Source organism: Moschus berezovskii, chromosome 10, assembly GCF_049115385.1.
Source record: "Moschus berezovskii isolate FMDL1 chromosome 10, NW_MosBer_1.0, whole genome shotgun sequence".
Classification (NCBI taxonomy): Eukaryota; Metazoa; Chordata; class Mammalia; order Artiodactyla; family Moschidae; genus Moschus; species Moschus berezovskii.
Genome location: NC_142469.1, coordinates 95120644 through 95135852, shown reverse-complemented (window position 1 = coordinate 95135852; position 15209 = coordinate 95120644). Strand labels below are relative to the sequence as shown.

Genomic DNA, 15209 nt, shown 5'->3' with positions numbered 1-15209 from the left:
ATTACACTGTTGCCCTGGGAAGGAAGATGAAGATGAAAACAAGGCTGTTTGCAGAAAGGGAATGTAGAGAGAAGGCGGCGTGTCTAAAGGCACCCATGCTGGTTTCTGTTCTCTCTCGCATCTCATCCCACAGATGCAGAAGGCACTCAGGATGCTGGAAAGGCATCCTGCTTTGTCTCTCACTCTACATCTGCCTAGAATGAAGCTGAAGCCACTTGTGGCTGTAGTTGCTTCCTTTCAATCCTATGAAGCTTGAATTAGGCTCTCTTGTAGCTCCCTATTGCATTTCTGGAAAAGAACAGGACAAGGAAGAGACAAAGAAAGCGTGAAGTCTGAGAACTACTGGGGAAAGTGTGCTAAAGCAGGCCACAAAAGGAATTAAAAAAAAATATTGTTCTATTTATTTATTTGGCTGGGCTGGGTCTTACTTGCAGCATGTAGGATCTAGTTCCTTGACCAGGGACCAAACCCAGATCCCCTGCATTGAGAGTGTGATCTCTTGGCCACTGGACCACCAGGGAAGTCCTGGGAAAGCATTAAAAAAAAAAAATTCTTTTCCACCTTTTCTAAAAACCCTGAGGAATGATCTTTCAACAAACTAGTCAAGTTATTGGAAGGCCATATCATGAGCAAATGCATGTGAATATAGCCTTGAAAAAATGAAGGTGGCCTGCAACAAATCCTAACAGATCAGGCGGCAGAATCTAAGGATTTGTTTATTACTTCCTCTCTACCTCTACACCAACAATACTAAATGTTTCTCTTATATAATCATTTCTATTTTTGTACTTTTATAATATGGAATCATTGAAATGTCTTTAAAAATCAAATTTACTTTCTATTTTATTGGAAAAAATAAATGTCGCAAGAACTGTAACCTACCTCTTACAGGTATATAAAGAAATTAGGCACATTTCACAAGCAAGAAACACCAAAGAGTCAACTCTGAGCTTTTATGTTTCAGATCCAAGAGTTTCATCACAAACCAAAAAAATGTTAAGTTTAGGGAAATATTTGTGGATTAAGCCCTTTCAAATTACTCCTGACATATTACTGATACCTAACATTAAGAGGATACATAGGAAATATTTATACAGAAATTATAATATACTATTCTAGAGAGAAATGTTGAGATTTGATAATTTTTAAAAATCAGTATCTTTACAGCAACCTGCATTTGGATTTTCTCCTTTAGCCTTATACTAAGCACATCTGGTCCCATCACTTCATGGGAAATAGATGGAAAAACAGTGGAAACAGTGTCAGACTTTATTTTTTTGGGCTCCAAAATCACTGCAGATGCTGACTGCAGCCAGGAAATTAAAAGACGCTTACTCCTTGGAAGGAAAGTTATGACCAACCTAGATAGCATATTGAAAAGCAGAGACATTACTTTGCCAACAAAGGTCCGTCTAGTCAAGGCTATGGTTTTTCCTGTGGTCATGTATGGATGTGAGAGTTAGACTGTGAAGAAAGCTGATCGCTGAATAATTGATGCTTTTGAGCTGTGGTGTTGGAGAAGACTCTTGAGAGTCCCTTGGACTGTAAGGAGATCCAACCAGTGTATTCTAAAGGAGATCAGTCCTGGGTGTTCATTGGAAGGACTGATGCTAAAGCTGAAACTCCAATCCTTTGGCCACCTCATGCGATAAGTTGACTCACTGGAAAAGACTCTGATGCTGGGAAAGGTTGGGGGTGGGAGAAGGGGACGACAGAGAATGAGATGGCTGGATGGCATCACCGACTCTGTGGACACGAGTTTGAGTGAACTCCGGGAGTTGGTGATGGACAGGGAGGCCTGGCGTGCTGTGATTCATGGGGTCGTGCAGAGTCGGACACGACTGAGCGATTGAACTGAACTGAACTGAAAGCATTCCATGAGTGGCTGATATAAATGTATCTATTTAACCTACTTTACAAGACTTATGAGTCAGTCAGATTCACCTCTTCAAAAAGAAGCCTAAAGGTAATCAAGACATTTTGGCAAAGGTTTAAAATTACACCCCAAGCCCTTGGAATTAATAAGGTAGCTTCTCATCAGTGTTTATTTAAGATTCCATTATGGTGCATGACTAAATACATGGGAAAGTGAGCTTAAATTTAGCGCAATGGCTGTCTATGTTGTACCAAGTGTTGTGTGCTTATAAACACATACAAGCAGATGAAACAGCTATATCGCTGATTGGCAAGGCCGGGGGGTGAACAGCAAAGGTGGCTATTAAAGGGAAGAGGAAAAAAAGATTAGTGTGCAAATTACAATCAGCACTAAGCAAGGTGGTGGTGTGCCAGGCTACTATGAATGTTTTGTAAGAAAGCATCTTTCCATGCAAAAGAAAGATACATGAGTAAGAATGGTTTGGGGGAGATCTGTTTTTATATAAGCTGAAACCCAAGTCGAAGGTACAAAATTAAACACGCCAGCGTGCCCAGGGAGCAGGCTGGAATCAAAAATGTGCCTCTTTAACTTAATCTTCCCTTTCATGAAGGTGGAGTTGCTTCTTCTTCCTTGGAATGGTGATTTGCCCTCAATTTAAAGCAGGCAAAGGTTACCTTAAAAAAAAAAAAAAAGCCACAGGCTTCCACTCCAGGCAGAGCAGAAATCAGGATTGGAAAGAATCGTGAAAAGCACATGAAATAGATTTCAGGTACTCTGACTGCAGCCAGGAATAATAAATAAGCACATTACAAATGCCCGAGTACCACATTAAGTTGTAGGACACTCAGGACCTTTAGTAGGAACAGGTGTGAACAGAAATTCCCATTATACCCAGTGACATGGAGAAGACTCATTCTCCTGATTACATGTGGCTCCTGGTGGTTCAGAAGGTCATGAATTTGCCTACAATTCGGGAGACCTGGGTTCGGTCCCTGGGTGGGAAGGTCCGGGACCTTGAGCTATCTGGAGCTTCTGAGATGGACATACCAAGTCGTCTGCTGTCACGGGCTGTCCATTTTTGTCACTGGCCACCACCATTCTTCCTAGCCTCTCCTTCATGTCCGATAGGCTGTCGGTCAGAGCCAGCACTGCCATGATTTCACTGGCCACTGCGATGTCAAACTGCGCCTGAAACAACAAAAGTTGAGGTCCTGGTCAGCGGACTGTTTCCATGGAGTGCTGCATTGCAGCACTCAGGTCTTGCAGGCCAGGGGTTCAATCCTCAATGGGCCGTTCTCAGATGCGTAAGTTTCCAGCAATGGCACAGTCCTGGGCTCAGCGCTCTTTCTTTCTTTGCTCTGCTGAGCCGAACAGGGCAGGGCCAGGTCCCTCCATAACACCACCTCTCAGCACTACGAGAAGTGCTTTTGAGGCACGTCTCAGACTTGTAGTTGTTAATGTGATGGTCTGATGGATGCAGATCTCCACTGCTGAACCGTAGAGCCACAAAGGCAGGGACCATCTGGGGAGGCTTTGCTCCTGAGTCCCCAGCTTGGGGGACCGAGTGTGAAATGAAGCAGGATTCAGTACGTGTTGGCAAAATAAAAAAAGAGTTGGCCGACTACCCTCTCTGTCACTTCGGTGTGTCGAGGGGGCTGCATGTGTTTGCTCAGTTAAGACATGAGGAGCAGACTGTGAAAGAGGATGGCGTGAGGCCTGTTTTGTAGACTTAGAGCTTGGCACAGCAGGGAGGAGACCACCAACTTGTGTTCTCCACGCCCACTCCCCAGTCATGAGGTGACGTGGAATCCATTCTGAGCTGTCCACCTCAGATGGTGAACCGTTCAGCCGCAAACGTGGAGAGGGGCTACTTTCTGAGAAATGCCCCTGGGCCTTCCTATTCCCTCTCCCGGCTCCGATTCCACCCTGGACACAATCCGACAAGAACACAAGGAGTGACTGCTCTCCTTAATCCTCCTAATTTAGCCACTGGACAAAACCACTTCGTTACCCTCCGTCCCCAGGGGCGTGGGAGCCAGACAAGCTCAGTCTTACATAGAAAATGGCTGTGCCCTGGTGGGATCACCTCAGGAGATATCTTATTGTCCATTTCGGGCACCAAAGAAGAGGAAATGAAGGAAAGAAAGGGATTTCTGGCTACTTCCTGGTTGAGATTTCAGTAGTCGTCGATTTAGTGAAAACATATTACCTGAGCGTCAAACGCATCTATACTCAATTATTACATTCTCAATATAAGCCATTCCAAACATAAATGGTTTTTCATTGAATGAAATTTAGGATTTTCTATACCTCCATTCTATTAAAAACAGTGCATATGAAAAAAGACTAAAAATAATGAGACTTTCTATACAAAAACCAAGGTTCAAAATATCCTTAAAATATGAACTGTGTAAGTAATAAGTAGAATATATAACACTCCTATAGGTTCTTCATTTGTAATTGTTACAATTTCAGAATTTTGTATCTCAAGTTCTATCAAAAATGAAGCAAGGATCAATATAAGAATAGTTACTCATTTTATGCCCGAATAATGTAGCTATTAGAGGGCTACTTGTTTCTGTTTTGCAAATATTTTCAAATCACATTAAGGTATAAATGAGATATCCTTATTGCGTATCACATGTCTACACAAAAGACAGAAAGCCACGTTGGCAAGGACGTGAATTGACATAGCTTTCCTGGAATATGATGGGGAAATGCACAGCAACATTTAAATCTGTATCCTCTGATTCTGCAGTTATGGATCTGGGAATTTGTCATAAGGATGTTGTCAGGCAGGATTATACAAAAATGTGTGTATGTTGTTGTTGCTCAGTCACTAAGTCACGTCTGACTCTTTGTGACCCCATGGACTGCAGCCCAGCAGGCTCCCCGTCCCTCACTGTCTCCCGGAGTTTGCTAAGATTCATGTCCATTGACTCAGTGATGCTATCTAAACATCTCATCCTCTGCTGCCCCCTTCTCCTCTAGCCAAAATCAAGGTCTTTTCCAGTGAGTCAACTCTTCACATCAGGTGACCAAAGTATTGGAGCACCAGCTTCAGAATCATTCCTTCCAGGGAATATACCCTTAGTACTTACTAATAGTAGATCTGATCTTAAAGTAAGAAGTGCATTAAGTACAATACACAAAGTAACCTACAAAACAAGGGGCTGTCAAACAACATCCTCAAGATCCTGGCCTTAATGATATTCTATTGTACAAGAGATGACACAACAGTAGTACATACATGGTCATCTTAATTAAATCCACCCATTCCTGTCCATTTTAGTTAACTGAGTCCTAAGATGTCAGTGTTCACTCTTGCCACCTCCTGCTTGACCACTTTCAATTTACCTTGATTCATGGACCTAACATTCCAGGTTCCTATGCAGAATTGTTCCTTACAACACCAGGCTTTACTTTCACCACCAGACACATCCACAACTGGGTGTTGTTTCCACTTTGGCCCAGCCACTTCATTCTTTCGGGAGCTATTTGTAATTGCCCTCTGCTCTTCTCTAGTAGCATACTGGACACCTTTCGACCCGTGGGGCTCATCTTCCAGTGTCATATCTCTTTGCTTTTTTCGTACTGTTTATGGGGTTCTCATGATAAGACTATCAGAGTGGTTTGCCATTCCCCTCTCCAAGGGACCACGTTTTATCAGAACTCTTCACTATGACCTATCCATCTTGGGTGGCCCTACATGGTATGGCTCACAGTTTCATTGTTACACAAGGCCCTTCACCACGATCCATGAAAGGGTTATGTATTTTATGTTGGGATAAAATAACATACACACATATGTAACTTAGGGTGCCCAACACCCTAAGTTACATTAACAGTGAACTGGTTGAATCCAGTTATGGTACATCTACAAAATGTGATGTTATAAGGCCGTTAGCAAATGATGATCGAGATCTACTTTTATTGACATAAAAATATGTTTTAAGGTTAAAAAAAAAATCAGTTAAAGTTCTTAAATATAATCCTTTATAATTAAAAAATATATATGCATAAAGCAATATAGAATACAACCTTGGACAAGTTCAGTTCAGTTCAGTCGCTTAGTCGTGTCCAACTCTCTGCAACAACAAGTTACCTAACGCAATATGCCAACTTTTCTCATTTGCAAACTAGACTTACAAACTAAATGTGCTCATCATGTATGTAATGGGCCTACCAACACAAGGCACCAAGTGAGCATCAGATCACAGCCATTGCTTATCCTGCATCTCTCTAGTGCCAAGATACAGTACAAAAATAAGCACAGAAAATGTGCAACTTAATGCAAAAGCCATGAATCTAAAGCTATCTTAAGGTATAAAGTTTACTACAAAAAATAATAATTTAGAGGCCTGCTGTGCCTGGATGAAAAATCATGGAATGAATTTATACTCCCTAAGCACCATTGCTTCACACCAGAGTCCTATTAAAATGAGGATGAGCATTGTAATTTATCTTCCACATTTTCTGGGTTTGGATAATAGGACATTATTCTTAACAACTTCTAGGGCTATTAAGCCAAATAACTGGGTGTTTGTTCTTTGGTTTATGAAACATGAATAATATGTCTGAGACTTTCATTTTTCAGTTGTTATGCAACTAACTGGGTAGGCTGACAATAAAACATGTTAGAAAGTATATTCAAGGGACACCCTGAATGGTTCCTAGCAGAAATACAACTAAAATCACACAGGAAAAGGGTGGTAAGATAATATTCAAGAGCTTCCGCCTCCTGATCCTTTCCCAGTCTTGCTGAGGGACTGGAAACAGCACCTTAACATGTCGGGGGACCCGCTGGCCCCTGCAGGTGCAGGAATGAGAAGAGAAATGCAGAGAACCAGCTCCAGGGCAGGGAAAATGCAAGAGCAGAGCAGTCCCTAGAGAGAGCACTACCTTACCTGCCGGGAACAGCCCTTCTCTGTGTTCGCCTGCCCAACGGTTATTTTCCGTAGAAATCGGTCATTGGTATCCACAACTGAAAGAGAAGAGAACAGAGGATCAGTAAGCAGGAACTGGCTGTCCAGTGTGTATCTGCAGTGGTTCTGGATGCTGGGGAGGCAGTGGAGAACAACAAACATGGTTTGACTTCTTCAGCAGATGATCCCGTGGGAGCACGCAGAAAGCGGTCAAAGAAACGAGCCATCACCCGGCTTAGGGAAATAAAGGAGGGGATATGACAGCCTGTGTTGCAGGGGTCAGGGGTGGCGTGCCATTTTTATCAGGCAGTAAGGAAAAGCATTTCTGAAGCAGTGTCCTTTCTTTTTTCACAATGAAGCACGAGGCCCAAGAAGAAGACAATTAAGTCCCTCTAAAGGTAAACACTACATGACCATATGACCCACCACTTCAAAACAGCTGGAAGCAGGTACTGCATACCCATGATCACAGCAGCATTTATTCACAACAGCCAAGAAGTGTCCACTGACAGATGAATGAATAAACCAGTCTTATCCATTAAACCATTTGATCCAGTTTTATCCATTCATGCCATGTGGCACAGATGCATTATAGATGGACAAAGGAAGGCTGCACAGCCATAAAAGGAGTGACCATTTGATACATCATGCTACAACATGGATGAACGTGGAAAATATCATGCAAAATGAAATACACTGGAGAAAATATGATTCCACTTGTACGGGGCTCTTAGAACAGGCAAATTATTTATAGAGACAGAACAGGACGGTGATGAATAGGGGCTGAGGGGAGGTGAGGAGTTATTATCTAGGAAATGAGTTTTTGTTGAGGATGATAAAAAGATTCTGGGTATAGTTAGTGTCGATGATATAACTATATATTGTACACTTAACATCAAGAATACCACACTTATGAGTAATTAAAATGAAAATTTTATATTTTACCACCAGGGGAAAAAAAAACCTCTAAAATAAAGTAGAATTTAGAGGGAGAAGTCAATGATGGTGAGAACAGGTATCAGTTCTCTTTACACTTTTCACTGGCTTATCTGAATGGCACTGATTCACACTTTGTTTTGTGAAAACCAAATGAACAATGCCAGGAATCAGACAGAAGGACACAGACTTCACTAATAATTCATATGGCATCAAACAGCAGGCGGCCCACACTGACAACTTAGATCCAACGTACTAAATGTTTAATACAAAAATGGTGATGGGAATCGCATATCTGGGGACTAATATCGGCTGTGGGATAAACAATGTGAACGTCTTCTTTCACACACAGAGCACGAGCAGACCTGCTCACCTTGTCTGCTTCTATTCTTCCCTGACTTGTTACGTGTCAGCTCTTTCTCTGCATACAATCCTCCTCTCTCTCACACATTCACACATACACACTCATTACCACAAACCCACACGACATCCAAGCAACACTCATCAAGCACAAGGAAATCTCTCTGACTTGAAGGCACAGAGTCCTATACCAAGAAAGGAATGCCTCTCCATATCGCCACTAGCTAGTACTTATTCCCAAGACTAATGGTGCAGAATCATATAAAGTGAAAAGATTTCCTACTATCATGAGAAGCATACACAACATGATCATTTTTATTGGAAATTCAGCTGGATTTATTTAGCAAAGAGAACACAAAGAAGCCAAGAAAAGAAAAAGAAAAAAACAAGTTAACAAGATCAGCTATAATCAGTGGGAATCAGAAACTCCCGTGTGTTTGGCACGGCCCTAGTAGAGCAGGACGTCTCACGGTCCATCAAGATTTTGATGTCTGTGGAAAGACACAACTGAAATGAAAGTGATACATAAGACAAGAAATGTGAAGATTAAATTCTGATACACAAGAAAGATGCATACTAGAAAGTAACGCTTTGTTGTTTAGTCGCTAAGTCAAGTCATGTCTGACTCTTTTTGTGACCCCCTAGACTGTAGCCCACCAGGCTCCTCTGTCCATGGGATTTCCTAGACAAGAATACTGGAGTGGATTGCCATTTCCTTCTTCAAGGGACCTTCCCATACCAGGGACTGAACCCGTATCTCCTGCTTGTCAGGTGCATTCTTTACCACTGAGCCATCTAGAAAGCAGAAAGTAACACTAGTAATACAGAATTCCTTGACTCTAAGTGACAGAGCTAAAGATAGAGTGAGAAACATATTTATTCATTTCAGAGATTTTTCAGTTCAGTTCAGTCACTCAGTCGTGTCTGACTCTCTGCAACCCCATGAATCACAGCACGTCAGGCCTCCCTGTCCATCACCAACTCCCAGAGTTCACTCAGACTCACGTGCATCGAGTCGGTCATGCCATCCAGCCATCTCATTCTCTGTCGTCCCCTTCTCCTCCGGCCCCCAATCTCTCCCAGCATCAGAGTCTTTTCCAGTGAGTCAACTCTTTGCATGAGGTGGCCAAAGTATTGCAGTTTCAGCTTTAGCATCAGTCCTTCCAATGAACACCCAGGACTGACCTCCTTTAGAATGGACTGGTTGGATCTACTTGGAGTCCAAGGGACTTTCAAGAGTCTTCTCTGACACCACAATTCAAAAGCATCAATTCATCAGCGATCAGCTTTCTTTATAGTCCAACTCTCACATCCATACATGACCACTGGTAAAACCATAGCTTTGACTAGACAGACCTTGGTTGGCAAAGTAATGTCTCTGCTATTTAATATACTCTAGGTTGGTCATAATTTTCCTTCCAAGGAGTAAGCGTCTTTTAATTTCATGGCTGCAATCAGCATCCGCAGTGATTCTGGAGCCCAGAAAAATAAGTCTGACACTGTTTCCACTGTTTCCCCATCTACTTCAGATATTTTTACTTAGGGTCAATTTTGGTGCAGATCCTGTGCCAGCTGTACAGGGATATAAAGACGAACAAGACATCATTCTCTGATGGGAGCACTCTCTGGCCAAGGGGAGAGATGGAGAGTGCAGGTAGGCGTGGAGAAGGTGAAGAGCTCCTTCAGAGAGAAGCTCCTTCTCTCTGAAGGAGCTCTTTGCCTTTGACGATCCCTTTAGGACTACACTGCTGTGTCCTGAGGTTCATTAACAACCAGCTATGGTTCAGGCACTGGGTGGTACAAGGTAGGACATCGGGGGCAGGCCCACTATTTGGGATTCAGCAGAAGAATGGTGCTGATTCCCTGCAAAGCTGCAGGGCAGTGCTGGGAACCAATAACTGGATGTCAGTTCCCTGGAGACTGAGGCTTCTGGGTCTTTTGTCTAACAGCCCTTGTGCCCCTGGAGGACCCAACGCTCAGAAAGGCAGGGATTCACATCCCTTGAGGAACAATAAAATGACCCAATGTCCCTGTCTCTTCTGCTTATGTCATGTGTTTCTGTAACAGTCTATCAGCTCCCAGTTCCTCCCTGTCACCAGGCACTATGAGGCCTTCCAGCTTCTGATAGAAGCTCAGGATAAAACCATCAAGAGTCACATTTCTTACACAGGATGAAAGGTAAGAAGTGAACACTGAACGTGCAACATCCATACGGGGTGAGAGGAGGTTTTCAGCCCCACGAGGTCCCTGAATGTCTCCTTTCTAGTCATCAAATTATAAAAGCATCTAATAGCATCACAAAGGTTATACTCTTTTAAGCTCTAAGTCCAACTACTAAATGACCTCAATCGACGTGATGGAAGAGTCCTTTTTCTTATATTAATTCATGGGAGGAAGGGCCTAACTAGCTGTCAAATGTCATTCCGAACTCCTCGGACCCAGGTGGCAATGACGTTTTTGTCACTTTAGTGCCCTAAACAATAATGCAATTCTAACCCCTTGTACTGCAAGGAGATCCAACCAGTCCATTCTAAAGGAGATCAATCCTGGGTGTTCATTGGAAGGACTGATGCTAAAGCTGAAACTGCAATACTTTGGCCACCTCATGCAAAGAGTTGACTCACTGGAAAAGACTCTGATGCTGGGAGAGATTGGGGGCCGGAGGAGAAGGGGACGACAGAGAATGAGATGGCTGGATGGCATCACCGACTCTGTGGACATGAGTTGAGTGAACTCCGGGAGTTGGTGATGGACAGGGAGGCCTGGCGTGCTGTGATTCACGGGGTTGCGGAGAGTCGGACACGACTGAGCGACTGAACTGAACTGAACTGAACATTTATCGGGACTAATATTTTAACGTCACTTCCATGAAAAATGATTCACAACCATGGTACACGTCAGTCTTTTCATGCTTCTCAGAGAGAAAGAACAAGAACACAGACCTGTTTCTGATGGCTGCCTCTGTGGGAGCCACAATGCAGATGTGGAAGACGGTCCCTTGTGTAAGAGTTCTTTCCAGCATAACCCCATGCTAGGTTTCAAATACACTGATTTCCACCTGCATGATTTTTCATTTATAAGTACACCTCCAAATATGTTTTAAGGAATAAAGTGAATTCACAAATACCTTGAAAAAGTTGACTATGCCTTTTGAATACAGTGGTGTTGGAATAATTAATCCTTCCAGTAGATTCCCAATAAAATCTAAACATATTCATACCAGGAATTAAAAATGATGATGGTGGGACTTTCCTGGCAGTCCAGTGCTTAAGGCTGTGCAGTTCCACTGCAGGGAGTGTGGGTTCAAATCCTGGTTGGGGAATTAAGATTCCATGTGCCCCACGGAGCAGCCAAAAAGATAAATAAATAAAATAAAAATGATGTTGGTCTGTTCAGTAATAGACATATGTTTAAGGAGGTTGTAGTTCATTCACACAAGACTTCTGGAACCATTTTAAATGACCATAACAGTCACTAACAAAATGGAACATGATATAAATGATATCTTATTATGATATAAATGAAACTAGCAGGATACAAATTCTATAGCTCTAATTATACACAAAACGCAGGGGCACAGAAACACTATGAACAGTAGTTTTATTAGCACAGTAAGACATTTCTGATTTTATTTTAGACAGTACTAAAAGCTGAAGCTCCAATACTTTGGCCACCTCATGTGAAGAGTTGACTCACTAGAAAAGACTCTGATGCTGGGAGGGATTGGGGGCAGGAGGAGAATGGGACGACAGAGAATGAGATGGCTGGATGGCATCACTGACTCGATGGACATGAGTTTGAGTGAACTCCGGGAGTTGGTGATGGACAGGGAGGCCTGGCGTGCTGTGATTCATGGGGTCGCAAAGAGTCGGACACGACTGAGCGAATGAACTGAACCAAAGTGAAAATCTGTATAGTGTTACTACTTTGATAATTTAAAAAAAAACATTTAGAAGTTTCTGAAGAGCTTTTACTTTCTGTTAGGAGTCTGGGAGACACAGACACACAGAAAAAGTACCTCATACGACTATTACCATAATGACCATCTGGATGGTGCTTCAGGGTTTGGAAAGTACACTCATGTCCCACTAGAGCCACCCAAGGGAAAGACTGCTATTATGACTCACTTACAGATGAGGAAAGCGAGTAATTCACTTTGGTCCAGAGCTACACGGCTCAAAAAGGACAGAGACAAGATGGGTTCTCTGGTCTTTGTTTGTCCATCTTGCTAAATGTGTAGTGAACAGGCTGAATGGACTCCCGGGAGTTGAGCTTCATGCAGGTGGGGTGGTCCTGAGCTGTGTCTGGGAAGGCAAGATGGGAGATGGGGTGGGATGGGCCAGCGGGGGGCAGGGCAGAGGGATGAGGCAAACAGGAAGCAAAGGTGTGTATGGAGGTGGCCACACGGCAGTGTTCCTGAAGGCCAGGCCCTGGGGTGGAGCATCAACCACCCAGGATGGAGGTTCTCAGAAAGGGGGGGACAGGACATCTCCCCCTCAACTACGAAATCACCGAGTTGTGGGGCGGAGGTGGGGGTGAGTGGGTGGGGGTTGGAAATGGAAGTAAGAAAATCTATTAAAAGGTAACTGCAATAAATCAGGCGTCTACTCATAATTTAAAAAAATGTGACAACAGCAAATTCCCATTGGCTATCTATTTTACATATGGTAATGTAAGTTTTCATTATAGGGGACTGGAATGCAAAAGTAGGAAGTCAAGAAACACCTGGAGTAACAGGCAAATTTGGCCTTGGAGCACAAAATGAACCAGAGCAAAGGCTAATAGAGTTTTGCCAAGAGAACGCACTGGTCATAGCAAACACCCTCTTCCAACAACACAAGAGAAGACTCTACACATGGACATCACCAGATGGTCAACACCGAAATCAGATTGATTATATTCTTTGCAGCCAAAGATGGAGAAGCTCTATACAGTTAGCAAAAACAAGACCAGGAGCTGACTATGGCTCAGATCATGAACTCCTTATTGCCAAATTCAGATTGAAATTGAAGAAAGTAGGGCAAACCACTAAACCATTCAGATATGACCTAAATCAAATCCCTTATGATTATACAGTGGAAGTAAGAAATAGATTTAAGGGACTAGATCTGATCGATAGAGTGCCTGATGAGCTCTGGACGGAGGTTCGTGACATTGTACAGGAGACAGGGACCAAGACCATCCCCATGGAAAAGAAATGCAAAAAAGCAAAATGGCTGTCTGAGGAGGCCTTACAAATAGCTGTGAAAAGAAGAGAAGCCAAAAGCAAAGGAGAAAAGGAAAGATAAAAGCATCTGAATGCAGAGTTCCAAAGAAGAGCAAGGAGAGATAAGAAAGCCTTCCTCAGTGATCAATGCAAAGAAATAGAGGAAAACAACAGAATAGGAAAAACAAGAGATCTTTTCAAGAAAATTAGAGATATCAAGGGAACATTTCATGCAAAGATGGGCTCGATAAAGGACAGAAGTGGTATGGACCTAAGAGAAGCAGATATTAAGAAGAGGTGGCAAGAATACACAGAAGAACTGTACAAAAAAGATCTTCACGATGAAGATAATCACGATGGCGTGATCACTCACCTGGAACCAGACATCTTGGAATGTGAAGTCAAGTGGGCCTTAGAGAGCATCACTACGAACAAAGCTAGTGGAGGTGATGGAATTCCAATTGAGCTATTTCAAATCCCGAAAGATGATGCTGTGAAAATGCTGCACTCAATATGCCAGCAAATTTGGAAAACTCAGCAGTGACCACAGGACTGGACAAGATCAGTCTTCATTCCAATCCCAAAGAAAGGGAATGCCAAAGAATGCTCAAACTACCGCACAATTGCACTCATCTACCACGCTAGTAAAGTCATGCTCAAAATTCTCCAAGCCAGGCTTCAGCAATATGTGAACCGTGAACTCCCAGATGTTCAAGCAGGTTTTAGAAAAGGCAGAGGCACCAGAGATCAAATTGCCAACATCCGCTGGATCATGGAGAAAGCAAGAGAGTTCCAGAAAAACATCTATTTCGGCTTCATTGACTATGCCAAAGCCTTTGACTGTGTGGATCACAATAAACTGGAAAATTCTGAAAGAGATGGGAATACCAGACCACCTGACCTGCCTCTTGAGAAACCTGTATGCAGGTCAGGAAGCAACCGTTAGAACTGGACATGGAACAATAGACTGGTTCCAAATAGGAAAAGGAGTACGTCAAGGTTGTATATTGTCACCCTGCTTATTTAACTTATATGCAGAGTACATCATGAGGAACGCTGGGCTGGAAGAAGCACAAGCTGGAATCAAGATTGCTGGGAGAAATATCAATAACCTCAGATATGCAGATGACACCACCCTTATGGCAGAAAGTGAAAAGGAACTCAAAGGCCTCTTGATAAAAGTGAAAGAGGAGAGTGAAAAAGTTGGCTTGAAGCTCAACATTCAGAAAATGAAGATCATGGCATCTGGTCCCATCACTTCATGGGAAATAGATGGGGAAACAGTGGAAACAGTGTCAGACTTTGTTTTTTTGGGCTCCAAAATCACTGCAGATGCTGACTGCAGCCAGGAAATTAAAAGATGCTTACTTCTTGGAAGGAAAGTTATGACCAACCTAGATAGTATATTAAAAAGCAGAGACATTACTTTGCCAACAAAGGTCCATCTAGTCAAGGCTATGGTTTTTCCCGTGGTCATGGATGTGAGAGTTGGACTGTGAAGAAAGCTGATTGCCGAAGAATTGATGCTTTTGAACTGTGGTGCTGGAGAAGACTCTTGAGAGTCCCTTGGACTGCAAGGAGATCCAATCAGTCCATTCTAAAGGAGATCAGTGCTGGGTGTTCATTGGAAGGACTGATGCTAAAGCTGAAACTGCAATACTTTGGCCACCTCATGCGACGAGTTGACTCACTGGAAAAGAGTCTGATGCTGGGTGGGATTAGGGGTGGGAGGAGATGGGGACGACAGAGAATGAGATGGCTGGATGGTATCACCGACTCAATGGACATGAGTCTGAGTGAACTCCGGGAGTTGGTGATGGACAGGGAGGCCTGGCGTGCTGTGATTTATGGGGTCGCAAAGAGTCGGACACGACTGAGCGACTGAACTGAACTGAATGTAAGTTTC

At 43.0% G+C, this 15209-nt stretch overlaps 1 protein-coding gene across 1 annotated transcript in view; it reads right to left on the bottom strand.

Annotated features, from left to right (window-relative positions):
* The window catches only part of MTHFD1L (methylenetetrahydrofolate dehydrogenase (NADP+ dependent) 1 like), a 187935-nt gene that overhangs the window by 112584 nt on the left and 60142 nt on the right, over positions 1 to 15209 (bottom strand). The window contains exons 17-18 of the mRNA XM_055433111.2: positions 6784 to 6860; positions 2924 to 3064 (exon numbers count right to left, since the gene is read on the bottom strand). Of these exons, the coding sequence (XP_055289086.2) occupies positions 2924 to 3064; positions 6784 to 6860 (218 nt within the window). The remainder of the gene's footprint in view (positions 1 to 2923; positions 3065 to 6783; positions 6861 to 15209) is intronic.